At 43.1% G+C, this 16,157-nt stretch overlaps 1 protein-coding gene across 1 annotated transcript in view; it reads left to right on the top strand.

Moving 5' to 3' along the window:
* The window catches only part of SCIN (scinderin), a 53,631-nt gene extending 37,752 nt beyond the window's left edge, over positions 1-15,879 (top strand). Inside the window, exons 7-16 of the mRNA XM_069959344.1 lie at positions 1,471-1,559; positions 4,106-4,321; positions 4,862-4,983; positions 5,118-5,208; positions 9,106-9,276; positions 11,254-11,431; positions 12,814-12,935; positions 13,756-13,833; positions 14,756-14,816; positions 15,494-15,879. Of these exons, the coding sequence (XP_069815445.1) occupies positions 1,471-1,559; positions 4,106-4,321; positions 4,862-4,983; positions 5,118-5,208; positions 9,106-9,276; positions 11,254-11,431; positions 12,814-12,935; positions 13,756-13,833; positions 14,756-14,816; positions 15,494-15,627 (1,262 nt within the window). The 3' untranslated portion in view covers positions 15,628-15,879. The remainder of the gene's footprint in view (positions 1-1,470; positions 1,560-4,105; positions 4,322-4,861; positions 4,984-5,117; positions 5,209-9,105; positions 9,277-11,253; positions 11,432-12,813; positions 12,936-13,755; positions 13,834-14,755; positions 14,817-15,493) is intronic.
* The last annotated feature ends 278 nt before the right edge of the window (positions 15,880-16,157 follow it).

Below are 16,157 nucleotides of genomic sequence, written 5' to 3'. Positions count from 1 at the left end.
AATAATGCTCCTATATACAAGAATATAACTACTATAATACTGCTCCTATATACAAGAATATAACTACTATAATACTGCCCCTATATACAAGAATATAACTACTATAATACTGCTCCTATATACAGGAATATAACTACTATAATGCGGTTCAGGGAAGAAACAGAGTGCTGCACCTCACACCTATGGCTGATACTAGTGCCCCTAGGCTAAATAAAAAACACATCAGAGTTTTGTGTATGAATTGATCAAGCCATACTGCCCCATGTACCTCGTGCCGGTATCTGATACACATGGGTCCCTACACTAAGTCCACACCGTGCCAGTCAGTGGCCACCAACCCCGCAGGCGTGCACAGTCAGGGAACGGGGGCCATGGGACGGCCCTGCGACCCCCATGCCACAGGACCAGACCCAAAAACACCACACCAGAACCCGGCCAGCACCGCCGGCGGAGAAGGTCGCCCCCAAGCAGCACAAGTCTGGATAAGGAATTACACTCACCATAGCTGCAGCAAACAGAATGGGAAAAAACAGGAGGGATAACTACTATAATACTGCTCCTATATACAAGAATATAAGTACTATAATACTTCTCCCTATATACAAGAATATACCTGCTATAATACTGCTCCTATATACAAGAATATAACTACTATAATACTGCCCCCTATATACAGGAATATAACTACTATAATACTGCTCCTATATACAAGAATATAACTACTATAATACTGCTCCTATGTACAGGAATATAACTACTATAATACTGCTCCTATATACAGGAATATAACTACTATAATACTGCTCCTATATACAAGAATATAACTACTATAATACTGCTCCTATATACAAGAATATAACTACTATAATACTGCTCCTATATACAAGAATATAACTACTATAATACTGCTCCTATATACAGGAATATAACTACTATAATACTGCTTCTATATACAGGAATATAACTACTATAATACTGCTCCTATATACAGGGATATAACTACTATAATACTACTCCTATATACAGGAATATAACTACTATAATACTGCTCCTATATACAAGAATATAACTACTATAATACTGCTCCTATATACAGGAATATACTACTATAATACTGCTCCTATATACAGGAATATACTACTATAATACTGCTCCTATATACAGGAATATAACTACTATAATACTGCTCCTATATACAAGAATATAACTACTATAATACTGCCTCCTATATACATAAATATAACTACTATGACAGGGATCATTAACTGGAGTTTTGGTGCCAATAGGAAGGAACACATCAGTCACATGCCGGCCTGACTATAGTCCGTAGCAGCATTCAGCCGCCATCTCCGCTCTTGTTGCGTCTGCGGGGACACGTGGCTCTTCTCACGAAATCCTACAAACATTTCCTTTGATGTTTTATAGATTTAACATTTATTAGTTTTCTCACTTAATGGTTTTTCCCAACAGGCAAAAATGCAAATGGGAATGAGAGGAAGGCGGCCATGAAAACAGCAGAGGATTTCATACAACAGATGAATTATCCCCGGAATACTCAGGTACTGTTATGTTATAGTAATAATGTATCGCCACCTAGAAGTGAACAATGTTGATATGATTTTACTATTCCCCTACTGTACTCAGTATTGAACATTGGCTATGCCCGACGTGGGCCTAGATCAGTGGTCTCCCATATGTGGCCCTCTGGCTGGTTCAGAAGCCTAGTTCCCAGCATTGGGTGACAACCTGAAGATGTCTTCCTAGTGACATGAACAGAATCAGTGAATGAGAATGGCTGCAGAGTTTGTCATTACACAGGGAGGCAGTACTATCTGTTCCCACATCATGTACAGTGAGAGACAGGGGGCAGTACTATCAGTGCCTACACCATGTACAGAGAGAGACAGGGGGCAGTACTATCTGTGCCTACATCATATACAGAGAGAGACAGAGGGCAGTACTATCTGTGCCTACATCATATACAGAGAGAGACAGAGGGCAGTACTATCTGTGCCTACACCATGTACAGAGAGAGACAGGGGGCAGTACTATCTGTGCCTACACAATGTACAGAGAGAGACAGGGGGGCAGTACTATCTGTGCCTACATCATGTACAGAGAGATACAGAGGGCAGTACTATCTGTGCCTACGTCATGTACAGAGAGAGACAGAGGGCAGTACTATCTGTGCCTACACAATGTACAGATAGAGACAGGGGGCAGTACTATCTGTGCCTACACAATGTACAGAGAGAGACAGGGGGGCAGTACTATCTGTGCCTACATCATGTACAGAGAGATACAGAGGGCAGTACTATCTGTGCCTACGTCATGTACAAAGAGAGACAGGGAGGCACTACTATCTGTGCCCACAACATTTAGAGAGAGAGACACAGGGAGGCACTACTATCTGTGCCCACAACAATTAGCGCGAGACACAGGGAGGCAGTACTATCTGTGCCCATGTCATGCACAGAGAGACAGGGAGGTAGTACTATCTGTGCCAACATCATGAACAGAGAAAGAGGGGGCAGTACTATCTGTGCCTACATCGTGTACAGAGAGATACAGTACTATCTGTGCCTATATAATATATAGGGAGTTAGACGGAAGTCACACTCTCTATAGCAGAGTACAGAGGGCAGCACTATCTGTATATAGCTTACTTTATATATATATTATAGGACATTACTGTCTCTACCTACATCATTTCCACCATCAGACGAGACCGTTCAGTACATGTGCTGGGGGTGAATTACAGAGGATTAATGCGTCTTCCATCATTTTTATGAGTCATGGTTCCTCCCTATGTAATAGCAGGGATGCAGATTATTCCTGTACACATAGAGATATTTTAGTCCTTGCTGAATCAATTATATTACGGCTCCATGTACATAACTGCAGCCTCTGGGTCTGTTAGATCTGCCATCACCATCATCATCCTCCTCCTCCTCACTCCACCCAGATACATGTGCTGATATTCCTCTCCTGCGGCACTAGACACATCATGGCTCCTCAGGACAGCTCAGCGCTGATCCCAGCAGATCATAGATCAGATGTCAGTGCATGTGTGGACAGGTCGGGGCGGCTGACGGTCGGGAGGCTTTATCCCATGACAAGTACAATGTAGGATTAAAGGGGTTATCCAGTCAGGTTAAATATATGTTGCATCATCCCCTTCCTGTAGACTAACGATTCCTTCCATAGATGTCATTACCTTATCTGTCTGCTTTCCCCAGTTCTGAGCTGCTGCTTTCTGCTGAAGACACAGAAAACTGTGAGCTGTTCAGTCCGTCTCTGCTCTGATCTTCCTCCCACCTTTCTGAGACGGCTCATGTAAACAACATCCCTGGCCAGCTGTTTCTGCACTCTGTACTGCAGGGAGGATTAATCACAGAAAGGTCTCAAGTAACTTGACCTCAGATTACCAGCTGGCCAGTGACATTGTTTACATGAGCCATCTCAGAAGGGAGGGGGGAGGAGGGGGTTAGAAGCGGAGACAGACTGAACAGCTCACACACAGTTTTCTGTTTCTTTAGCAGAAAGCAGCAGCTCAGAACTGGGGTAGGGAGACATAAAAGCTAATGACATGTATGTAATATATTGTTAGTCTCCAGGAGGGGAGATGATTCCACATGTATTTTACCTATTCAGAATGGCCCTTTAAAAGGGAACACTGAACTCTAATTTAAGTGTCCTCTTAGTGAGGGTCTCTCTGTTCTGGGGTCCTAAGCAGGAGACTTCTCTGTATGGCACCGATGTCCCCTAATAGACCATACGGCTTGTCATCTTGAGATCTGATCATCCCCTGATGGTTACAGACCAGGGGGTACAGACCCATACGCCCCAACATATTAATCACCATTCACAGGACAGTTCCTGTTACACCCAGGAATTGCATAAGCATCATCCCTTATGTATACTTCTGCAGTACGTTGGGATGGTTAGACAGTATACAGGAACAAAGGGTATATCAAACAGCACACCAAATCACAGCTTCCAAAGTCGAAGCAGAACGCCTTTAAACCACGACATTCTCCTTTACTTCCCGGTTTAAAGGGAGACATCAGTCACTGAGTGATGGATGGTGTCTTCTTTCTCCTAGATCCAAGTCATCCCAGAAGGAGGGGAGACTCCCATTTTTAAGCAATTCTTCAAAGACTGGAAGGACCGGGACCAGAGCGATGGATTTGGGAAGGTTTATGTCACAGAACGGATCGCTAACATCCAGCAAGTTGACTTTGATGCCTCCAGACTTCACGAATCACCAGAAATGGCCGCCCAGCATAACATGGTGGATGATGGATCCGGAAAAGTTGAAGTAAGTCTGTTTATATGTTATACTCCAGTCACATCAAGATCCTGAGTTACATCCTGTATTATACCCAGAGCTGCACTCACTATTCTGCTGGTGGGGTCACTGTGTACATACATTACATTACTGATCCTGAGTTACATCCTGTATTATACTCCAGAGCTGCACTCACTATTCTGCTGGTGGGGTCACTGTGTACATACATTACATTACTGATCCTGAGTTACATCCTGTATTATACTCCAGAGCTGCACTCACTATTCTGCTGGTGGGGTCACTGTGTACATACATTACATTACTAATCCTGAGTTACATCCTGTATTATACTCCAGAGCTGCACTCACTATTCTGCTGGTAGGGTCACTGTGTACAAACATTACTGATCCTGAGTTACATCCTGGATTATACCCCCAGAGCTGCACTCACTATTCTGCCGGTGGGGTCACTGTGTACATACATTACATTACTGATCCTGAGTTACATGCTGTATTATGCTCCAGAGCTGCACTCACTATTCTGCATTGTCTCTCTTTGTGTCTTCCCTAGATCTGGCGGGTGGAGAGCAGTGGACGGGTCCCTGTAGACCCCGGCACATATGGACAGTTCTTTGGTGGAGACTGTTACATTATCCTGTATACTTACCCCAAGGGGCAGATCATCTACACCTGGTGAGCTGCTGGATGTGTTCTCTGATCGCTGCTTGTGCTATGTAACAATGATATTATCACTGGGGATTCTCTCTTTCTTGGTGCGGCTCCATAGAATGACGTTCCGTTCTGTTTTCTGTGTCTTCTCTTCCTAGGCAGGGATCCAAGGCTACTCGGGACGAGCTGACCACTTCGGCCTTCCTGACGGTGCAGCTGGATCGCTCTCTAGGGGATCAGGCGGTCCAGGTCTGTGTCAGTGTTATAACACAGATGTGTCAGGGGGGGCTCTATCTCATTCGCTCATGTGGTTCCCCTTTAAAGGGACAGAATTGCAGACAAATTTCATTCCTATAACTAGGTGGCGCTATTTTCTAAGTATTTCAAGTATCACAACATTATCAAGACTATAACAACCTTAAAGGGGTCAGGTCAGGCTCAACCCCCTGTTCACCTCACATGACTCTCCCTAGTCTGTGTTACTTCACATAGGACCTCACTTGTTTCTTGGTATTTGCCACCTATCTGGCAAATCCTTCCCTTTCAGGCACTGCTGTTAAAGTGTCACTGTCGTGTTCTTTTTTTTTTTTTTTGGCAGAAATCAATAGTACAGGCGATTTTAAGAAACTTTGTAATTGGGTTTATAAGGCAAATATTCCATTATCTGCATCTGATATTCCCCCCTAAATCTCTAGACAGGACCCAACTATAGCCATTTAGCTCACCATGGCTCACACCCTACAGGTTATTGCCACGTGGTATGTTATTCTTATAACATTGAATCTATGTATGAAAGATGCCACATAGAAGACCTGGAGTCCCCAAACATATAATACCCCTGCAAGATCACACAGTAACATGGTGTGAGCTATATCTATAGGGGTGTAGATTTTATTCATGCAGTACCAAGATATGCCACTAGATGTCACACATAGTCTATTTTGGATCTTCTAGCTCCTGTTTGGTCTATTTGAATACAATAATGTAAATATTATTAATATTTTGAATATTTTTTAAATTAAATTTATTTTATGTTTGCTGTAGTATCATCCTATTTTTTCTTTGCAAAACAGACCTTCATATTTTAGTTTTTAAACTTTGTGCGCTGCTTAGTGTGTGATGCTTGCTAACAAAAAATTTTTATTTACAATTTGATTAAAATATTTAGTCATTTTATTTTTTTTATTACTAAATAAATGTATTGTTTTTTATTTGATTTATTATTGCTTTATAGATTTGTTAGTGTTCATTTTTTTTATTTTAGTGATTGTTATATTTATTTAAATATTGTTTCTATTTTGTTTTCAAAACAAATATAAATTTTGTGTATTTTGTTTTACGTTTTAATATTTTTTATTATAATATAATTACTATAATATTTTTTTATTGATTTCTTTGATCATTTTATAACCTTTAGCTTAGTTTTTACTAAGCCAATTTTTATGTTTCTTTTATGGCCTTTTTTAAAATTATTTTTATTTGGTTATTTATATTTAGTTTTTCCCCACAAATGTAAACAAACCCATTGACTTTGTGCAGCAGATTTTCATGGCTGTTGGATGTTTTAACAAAAATAGAAGGTGTCAGGATTACCTCTGTGCTATGATGCCCCCCGCCTCTCGTCCCACTTCCCATCAGTATTCTGCACCCGTGCCGCCATCCACTCAGGAAATTGTAGGTTACTATTTCTTTGCGCTTCATTCATGATTAAGAAACTACCAGGAAAGTGAAAAGCTGTAAGGTCATAAAACAGTAGGACTGAGCCTTATATGATTTTTTTCCCATGGTTACTAAGATCTGTAAAGAAACCATCCTGCAATCCCTTTGTGCCGCGGCTGAATGCTCCTTCTTAACATTGTGGCGTCTTGCGTCACATGATTTGTGGGCTGACTCCTTTGTTGTAAACTGGGACACGGCTACTATCGAACAAATATCATCTGGGATATAAACATATAGGGGGTCATTAAGGCTGCGCACACACACACACATATATATATATATATATATGTGTATATATATATATATATATATATATATATATATATATATATATATATATACACACTCACCGGCCACTTTATTAGGTACACCTGTCCAACTGCACGTTACCACTTAATTTCTAATCAGCCAATCACATGGCGGCAACTCAGTGCATTTAGGCATGTAGACATGGTCAAGACAATCTCCTGCAGTTCAAACCGAGCATCAGTATGGGGAAGAAAGGTGATTTGAGTGCCTTTGAACGTGGCATGGTTGTTCGTGCCAGAAGGGCTGGTCTGAGTATTTCAGAAACTTCTGATCTACTGGGATTTTCACGCACAACCATCTCTAGGGTTTACAGAGAATGGTCCGAAAAAGAAAAACCATCCAGTGAGCGGCAGTTCTGTGGGCGGAAATGCCTTGTTGATGCCAGAGGTCAGAGGAGAATGGGCAGACTGGTTCCAGCTGATAGAAAGGCAACAGTGACTCAAATAGCCAACCGTTACAACCAAGGTAGGCAGAAGAGCATCTCTGAACGCACAGTACGTCCAACTTTGAGGCAGATGGGCTACAGCAGCAGAAGACCACAGCGGGTGCCACTCCGCTCAGCTAAGAACAGGAAATTGAGGCTACAATTTGCACAAGCTCATCGAAATTGGACAGTAGAAGATTGGAAAAACGTTGCCTGGTCTGATGAGTCTCGATTTCTGCTGTGACATTCGGATGGTAGGGTCAGAATTTGGCGTCAACAACATGAAAGCATGGATCCATCCTGCCTTGTATCAACGGTTCAGGCTGGTGGTGGTGGTGTCATGGTGTGGGGAATATTTTCTTGGCACTCTTTGGGCCCCTTGGTACCAATTGAGCATCGTTGCAACGCCACAGCCTACCTGAGTATTGTTGCTGACCATGTCCATCCCTTTATGACCACAATGGACCCAACATCTGATGGCTACTTTCAGCGGGATAATGCGCCATGTCATAAAGCTAGAATCATCTCAGACTGGTTTCTTGAACATGACAATGAGGTCACTGTACTCCAATGGCCTCCACAGTCACCAGATCTCAATCCAATAGAGCATCTTTGGGATGTGGTGGAACAGGAGATTCGCATCATGGATGTGCAGCCGACAAATCTGCGGCAACTGTGTGATGCCATCATGTCACTATGGACCAAAATCTCTGAGGAAGCTTCCAGCACCTTGTTGTATCTATGCCACCAAGAATTGAGGCAGTTCTGAAGGCAAAAGGGGGTCCAACCCGTTACTAGCATGGTGTACCTAATAAAGTGGCCGGTTAGTGTATATATATACACTGTATATATATATCCTATACCTAGAGAGCAGAGAATGAAAACTGCAAGATCTCAGGATTATTTTATAATATAGATAGAAAAATGGAAGATTAGAAAAAAAAATGTATAAAAAATTCTTAAAAATATGTTTAACATAAAAATATTATTTATACAATTAGTCACTTTCTGATGACACAGGGTTTAAAGGGGTTATCTGGGCACCAAAAAGTTAGTCTGCCTTTTATTATTTTTATGCCAACCCCAGCAATATATGAACTCTTTTTTTGGACACAGATAAATCAGCACCATCTAATAATACTGAGTAGGTGCCTAGTAGAGATGAGCGAACCTGGAGTCAATCCGAACCCGAACGTTCGGCATTTGATTAGCGGTGGCTGCTGAACTTGGATAAAGCCCTAAGGCTATGTGGAAATCATGGATATGGTCATTGGCTGTATCCATGTTTTCCAGACAACCTTAGAGCTTTATCCAAGTTCAGCAGCCCCAGCTAATCAAATGCCGAACGTTCGGGTTCGGATCGACTCGAACCCGGTTCGCTCATCTCTAGTGCCTAGCTATAGGAGATAAGGAGGCAGCACCCATACCTGACCCTATGATAAGGCCTAGTATAAAAAGCTATTAAAGATTATGCACTGGGGCCCAGGAGTAACACTGGTGTTAGGGAGATGACTCTGCTCACTCTGTCCCGGTCTACACAGCAAAGCAGAAAAGGGAGCTGCTGTAAAACAGCCAACATCAGTCTGTGAAAACTACAATACATTTTTTTAAATGAATGATAAAATAGTACGGTGGTAATAGAGTAATAATACCAGCAGCGCGCTTAATACTTCGCTTCTATCTTCTTCTATCAGGTCCGAGTCTCCCAAGGAAAGGAACCTCCTCACCTCCTGAGCCTGTTTAAAGAAAAACCTCTCATTATCTACAAGGACGGCACCTCCAGGAAGGGAGGTCAGACTCCCCCTAGTGCTGTCAGACTCTTCCAGATCCGCAGGAATCTGTCATTTATTACCCGCATAGTGGAGGTAACGGTGTTTATAACTAAGGAAGCCAATGCATGATGAGAAAAACTCTTGCTTTCTTTTACATCCCTTTCTTGCTTACTTCTCTTCCTCCGTTTCATCCCCTTATATTCCCTACCTCCTTACTTCTCATCTTTTAGACCTTCCTTTTTCCCTATCATGCTTCCCTTTATATACTAAGGAGCTTGCTATGAGGACATGTAAAGCTTCATTAACCATTCGTGCTCCATAGGGAATTCTGAAAAGAAGAATATGTAAAGCAGCTCTCTGACATCGCTTCTCTGCCTTTTGGCTAAGATGAAGTGTAGTACCGCTCGTGAGAGAGCAGGGAACCACACGGAGGGAATAAGGGTTGAGCAGGTGGCTGGCGCGGCAAGTCAGTTAGTGCAAGATGCCATGACCCTCCGGATCTGTGTCAGGGGCTCAAGGGGGCTGAGAGCCGAGGTGCCAGAAGTGCCCTGGGAGTGGTGACCCCAGGGTGCCGTAACTCACTGGGGATCCGACTAAGTGAAAGAACTTAGCACCTATCACCCCTTGAGCACACTCACTTTTAGCTTTCCGGTCTCTGGCTGTTGGGCTATGGGTAATTTTTATAGATCCGGCCGGATGTCCGGGCTGTATCACACAGCACATATTTTTGTCACTGTGTGTTCACTTTGCACGTGTGTTATGTCACAAGGATTTCTAGGTTGCAGTCGCCCTTTTGGGTGTCCCCCTGGAGGTCTAGGGGAGGCATGTGTAGCCATCAGGTTCCTTGCCTCCCTGCAACCCTGGGTCTCCTACAGGAGATAGCCAAATCGTTGGTATGGCGAACGCCTGGGCTGACGCTTGGGTGGTTGCTGTGAGTGGCAATGGTCCTCCCTCTGCTTCAGCAGTGAGAGAATATTTGTCCTGAACCTTCGCAGGTGCCTTTTGGCCCGGAGGGGGAGGGAATGTGGTTGGTTGGGGGCCCATTTCTTTTTAGAGTGGGCTTGGGATAGACCCCATCCTTGTTGCACTTTTTTGTGTGGCACGTCTGCAACTTTTTGTGCACTTGGGTGAGAGCACGCTCCTTGGACTCTCGGAAAAAAAAAAAAAAAGCTCTATGACGCCACCTTCTGAAAGTAGTTTTCACTGCAAGTCATTGTTTACTCCATTAGGAAGCCTTAAGACATAATTAGAGATTTAATAAGCCAAGCCAGAAGGAAAGCTACCTTCTAAAGATGAGAGATGAGTGTAACTGGAGCACGCTCGAGTCCGATTGTTCTGCATTTGATTACCGGTGGCAGGAGAAGTTGGATGCAGCCCTAGGGAGTCCAGGAAAACATGGATACAGCCATAGGCCATAGACCTTATCCATGTTATTCAGGACTCCCTAGGGCTGCATCCAACTTTTTCAGCAACCAGTATTCAGATGCTGAGCGACTGGACTAAAGCAAGCTCAAGTTTCGCTCATTTCTCCTGAAGATATATAATTTTCCCAGAATTCCCAGTGAAGCATGAATGAGCTATAGGTCTCCAAACATCTTTATGGCACTTGCCACAGGGAGAAACACTAACCCTTTGGTCCCCAAACAATAGGGCTCTCTGCAGCCAGCACTGCACGGTCAAGAGGCAAGAACAGTCTACAGACAGTAACCTCTCTTTTTGGGGAGTGTCTGGCTTGGTTATTAAATCCCCAGTCATGTCCTAAGGCAGTAGTGGGAAATCTGGGGCCCTCCAGCAGTTGCAAAACTACAATTGCCATCATTCCTGGACAGTTAAAGCTTTGTCTGTCCAGACATAATGGGAATTGTAGTTTTGCAAAAGCTGAAGAGCCGCAGGTTCCCCACTTCTGTCCTAAGGCTTCTTGGTGTAGCTAACACTATCTCCACAAGGTGGCAACAGAGAGCTGCTTTACATATCCTTCCCTTTATACCGTATATTCCTTCCACTTTCTTCTTCCTCCTATATATGTCATAATATAAAACCTTGTTTCCATCCTCGTTCTGATACTTTCAGGTAGAAGCGGCCGCCTCCTCGCTGAATTCCAATGACGTGTTTGTGCTGAAGTTGAAGAATAACTCCGGCTATAAGTGGGTCGGGAGAGGTGCAAGTGGAGAGGAGGAGAAAGGGGCCGAATATATCGCCAACGTCTTCAGATGCAAAACAACACCCATAAAAGAAGGACAGGAGCCAGGTCTGGGGATTATCACATTAACAGCCACATAAGCCGATCATTAAAGCAACTTTGTCCCCACAACCTCCCCCCCCCCCCCCCAAATCGCTTGTACCATCAGATAGCTGCTTTTAATCCAAGACCTGTCCTGGGGTCTGTCCGGCAGGTGATGCCGTTATTGTCCTAAAAAGCAACTTTTAAACTTGCAGTCCTCTGTCAAACTGGTGTGGCCTAGAGTGTCTGTTCCCTAGGCCTGCACCGTCCCGGAGAGGAGGGACGGAGGTGTGGTGCAAGCCTAGGGCACAGACACTCTAGACCACGCCAATTGGACACAAGGCTGCACGTTTTAAAGTTGTTTTTTAGGACAATAACTGCATCACCTGCCGAACGGACCCCAGGACAGATCTTGGAATAAAAGCAGCTATCCGAAGGTACAAGCAGTTAAGTGGAAAGATAGTGGGTACAGAGTCTCTTGCATTACATCTGCAGACAATGGCGTCTGGTGACATCATCGAATTCCATCCTGGACATATTATCTTAGTCCTATCACATTGGTTCATGCCTGACCGCCCCCTCCTCCACACTTCTCGCACACAAAATAAACTTTCTACCCCCTATATACAAATATATCTTGTTGTTTTTGTTGTCCTGACACCTTATGTACATAACCAGCAGACGCCGGCTGAGATTAAGAAGGAGATTTATCAGCGTTTCCTTCACCTCCAGCAGATGAACATATATAGTGATGTAATCTGAGTGAATACAATGGGGGGTTTCTGTCTGAATATGAGGTGCACATAGAGCTCAGCCTCTAATGGGATTTGCTGCATTGTATGGTCGTCACCATAGATGATAACATTCTCCATGTAGAGGTTTAACCTTTTACTTCTTCTATGTACAATGGAAAGTCAGTGAGTTAATATACTTCAGACGTATACAGACAGTCCATGGATACGGCAATGTGATATCACCAGGACGTGTCAAATAACAAATTCAGTCATGTTACCTCTGTAGAGGTAGAAGTGTTCCACAAATTGATCTCTCCAGATCCACTCGGAGGGTGTTGTCCCACCATTAACATTTATATATTTGTAATTTACTTCTATTTAAAAATCTCCAGTCTTCCAGTTCTTGCAGCTGCTGTATGCCCTGCAGGAAGTGGTGTATTCTTTCCAGTATAACACAGTGCTCTCTGCTGCCACCTTTGTCCATGTCAGGAACTGTTCAGAGTAGTAACAAATCTCCATATTTTGGTCAGCACCAGGTGAATTTTCTGCGAATATTTTATTCACAAATTTATGAAACATTTAGTCCTATTCAGCCGGGTAAAAAAAACAATACTCTGTAGAAAAATTGCACATTTTAGACTCAATATTAAATGTCCCCTTTAATATTTATAACAGATGAGTTCTGGAGCGCCCTGGGAGGTAAAAAATCCTACCAGACGTCGGAGCTGCTTGGATCCCAGCTCGCCGATCACCCACCGCGCCTATACGGATGCTCAAACAAGAGTGGCAGATTTGTGGTAAGTCGAAATTGTATTACATATCCAGGCCAATATAAAGATTTGCCTATTATTGCCATTGGTGCTAGAGACAACTGAACCTGCGAAGTTGTATTACATATCCAGGCCAATATAAAGATTTGCCAATTATTGCCATTGGTGCTAGAGACAACTGAACCTGCGAAATTGTATTTGTTGATTTGGTATCAATTAAGAGCAGGGACTCCAGTCAATAGATAGGAGTCCCTGCTTCTGTAAATCCTGCTATTGGCATAAAGCACCACTGATCTGATACACAGGAGTAACCGCTCCTGTCAGCGTTAGGTGGTGAGGGGTATCCCCCAGTACATGTGAGTACACAGCAGCTTCACTAACCTGCAGTAGAGGATGCAGGCTATGCCTCACCATTCATATGACAGAAGCACGAGGTCCTGACTTTGACTCTCTCCTCTAGCAGAGTGTATGCAAACCGTGACCCCAAAAATGTGCACCTTGATTCCAAATTTTAGGACAATTAATGCAAAAACAGTTCATCAGTAGTAAATAAGAATCAGAAAAATGTGTAATATATCTTATTAGGGGAATGCGGTATCTTCCGGGGAGCTGGTCATTCTCCTTTCTTAGCCTACAGACTCCCTGTGAACGGTCACAAACCTCCTCAGTCACCAAAAATCCATCTAGTGTAAAACATTACAAAGAAGACAGGGAAGGGGAGAGGAGGGGTGTGAGGCTGCATGCTGGGAGAAGGGGGAACACAGAGGAATCACAGCACAGAGTATACCAAGAGGAGCCCAGAAATAAGTACAATGTGCATTGACACCACTTCTGTGTTTTTACCCAGATTGAAGAGGTCCCAGGAGAATTTACACAAGACGATTTGGCAGAAGATGATGTCATGTTACTGGACACGTGGGAACAGGTAGGAAATTATTACTATATTTAAAGGGGTTGTTCACAAAAAAATGTTTTTCTTTAAAATCAACCGGTGCCAGAAAGTTATACAGATTTGTAATTTACTTTTATTAAAAATCTCCAGTCTTCCAGTACTTATCAGCTGCCGTATGTCCTGCAGGAAGTGATGTATTCTTTCCAGTCTGACACAGTGCTCTCTGTTGCCACCTCTGTCCATGTCAGGAACTGTCCAGAGCAGCAGCAAATCCCCATAGAAAACCTCTCCTGCAGGATATACAGCAGCTGATAAGTACTGGGGAAAAAAATTAATTAAAGTAAATGACAAATCTCTGGCACTTTCTGGCACCAATGGATTTAAAAGAAAGAAATTTTTGGTGAAAAACTATCCAGCGCTTCAAAAACATGGCCACTTTCTTCCAGAGACAGCACCACTCCAGTTTGGGTGCAGGTTTTGTAACTTAGTTCCATTGAAGTGAATGGAGCTTAATTGCAGACCGTACCTTACCTGGAGACAAGAGTGGTGCTGTCTCTGGAAGAAAGTGGCCATGTTTTTGTAAAGTTGGATAATCCCTTTAATATTGGCAATATGATTTTTGGGGTAATGATATGTAACTACTACTATACTGCCCCTTATATCTGACAGTGCTATCTGATCCTATATTACATTGTGATATGTGAAGCCTTGTCTGCAGACCTTTCCTTTGGTCACTTATATTGTTAAATTTTCGCTTTCTTTCTGTACGTCTCCTGTTATAATGAACACTGGGGAGAAGCCTTAGATCCTGATCTCCTCCCAACACAGCTGCTCTTTATATTATGCACAGAATCCTGTCTATTATCTTCTATTCATCAGTTTATAGAACAGTACTCACCAGGCTCGGGCTCAAGTCTTCCCATTGCTCAATGGTTTATGTGTATTTTTTTTATAGATATTCCTATGGATTGGAAAAGACGCTAATGACGTTGAGAAGAAAGAATCCTTGAAGTCAGGTAAAAATCTGACCCCGGGTGGATTATTCTTGTGAGGTTAAACAAAAAAGTTTTGGTTTCAGCTTATTGTGGGGAGGTTGTTAGGAGCATGCTTTTACATGGGGTGGGTTTTGCAGACAATACTGCAACTTTCCTGTTTATTGCCTTAGCTATAAGGACAGTGCATAGAGGGGGGATTGCCCGTGGCAGTGATAACAAATGCCATTAGCCATTGGAGTTATAGACAGTTGCTCTGGGTCAGATCCAGGCATACGTGGGCTTTACTCTTACACAGAGCATGTATACCAAACTGGCTGTGGCTTACTGCTTCCCTGGTGCTGGTCCTGTCCTGGTCACAAGTATGGAGCATCTTAGGGCACAAAGATTACCACTACGTATACATTTTTTTCTAATTTTTCAATAAAGTGCAATACCTACCTTTGACCAGAAGATGTCCCCATTGTCACTGCATTCTAACCCAGTTGATGTTACTCTACAATTCCTCTAGTACAGAGATTGGAAACCTTCCGCCCTCCAGCTGTTGCAAAACTTCAATTCCCATCATGCCTGGACAGCAAAAGCTTTAGCTGTCCAGGCATGATGGGAATTGTAGTTTTGCAACAGCTGGAGGGACGAAAGGTTCCCCATCCCTGCTCTAGTATAAGACTTTACCAGAAATGTCTATTCTTTCCTTCCAGCAAAGCAATACATCGAAACTGATCCATCTGGAAGAGATAAAAGAATTCCCATTACCACCGTGAAACAGGGTCATGAACCCCCAACATTCACCGGTTGGTTCCTGGGCTGGGATTACAGCAGGTGGCAGCAGTGAGCGAACCCATAGGAACCTGCAAACATGGAGATGCCAGTCACCAGTTATACTGTGCATATGGCTCCGGTCCTGTAACCATATTCCCTAAGGCAACCCCCGGCCCTGCTTCTGGTGACTGTTTGGATAAGCATGTTACGGGTGTTACTTTATACGTCTGCCATCATAATTTCATTACATGTTATGTTTCTTTTTTATTCTGAATATTCTTTGTATGTTTAAAATGTATAATAGAAATAAAAATATACAAAAGTTGATCTGTGGCTTGAAGGATATATGCACATAATATATAATTTAAAAAAAATATGTTGCCATAGGGGGAACTCACTGCATTATGATTAAGGGTATATTCACACGGACGGGCTCGCAGCGAGATTCTCGCTGCGAGCCCGGCAGGTCCTGGCAGTTCCCATACACTACATACTTGCTGCGGTCTAAACGACCGCAGCGAGTATGTAATTATACGGCCCTTAACCCCTTCTGCTCCCCCGCTGTGTATATACTTTACCTGTCCTCGCTGCACGGGTCCGGCG

This window comes from Dendropsophus ebraccatus, chromosome 2, assembly GCF_027789765.1.
Source record: "Dendropsophus ebraccatus isolate aDenEbr1 chromosome 2, aDenEbr1.pat, whole genome shotgun sequence".
NCBI classification, from domain to species: Eukaryota; Metazoa; Chordata; class Amphibia; order Anura; family Hylidae; genus Dendropsophus; species Dendropsophus ebraccatus.
The sequence above is the reverse complement of the archived record's forward strand: the minus strand, read 5'-3'. Positions and strand labels throughout refer to the sequence as shown.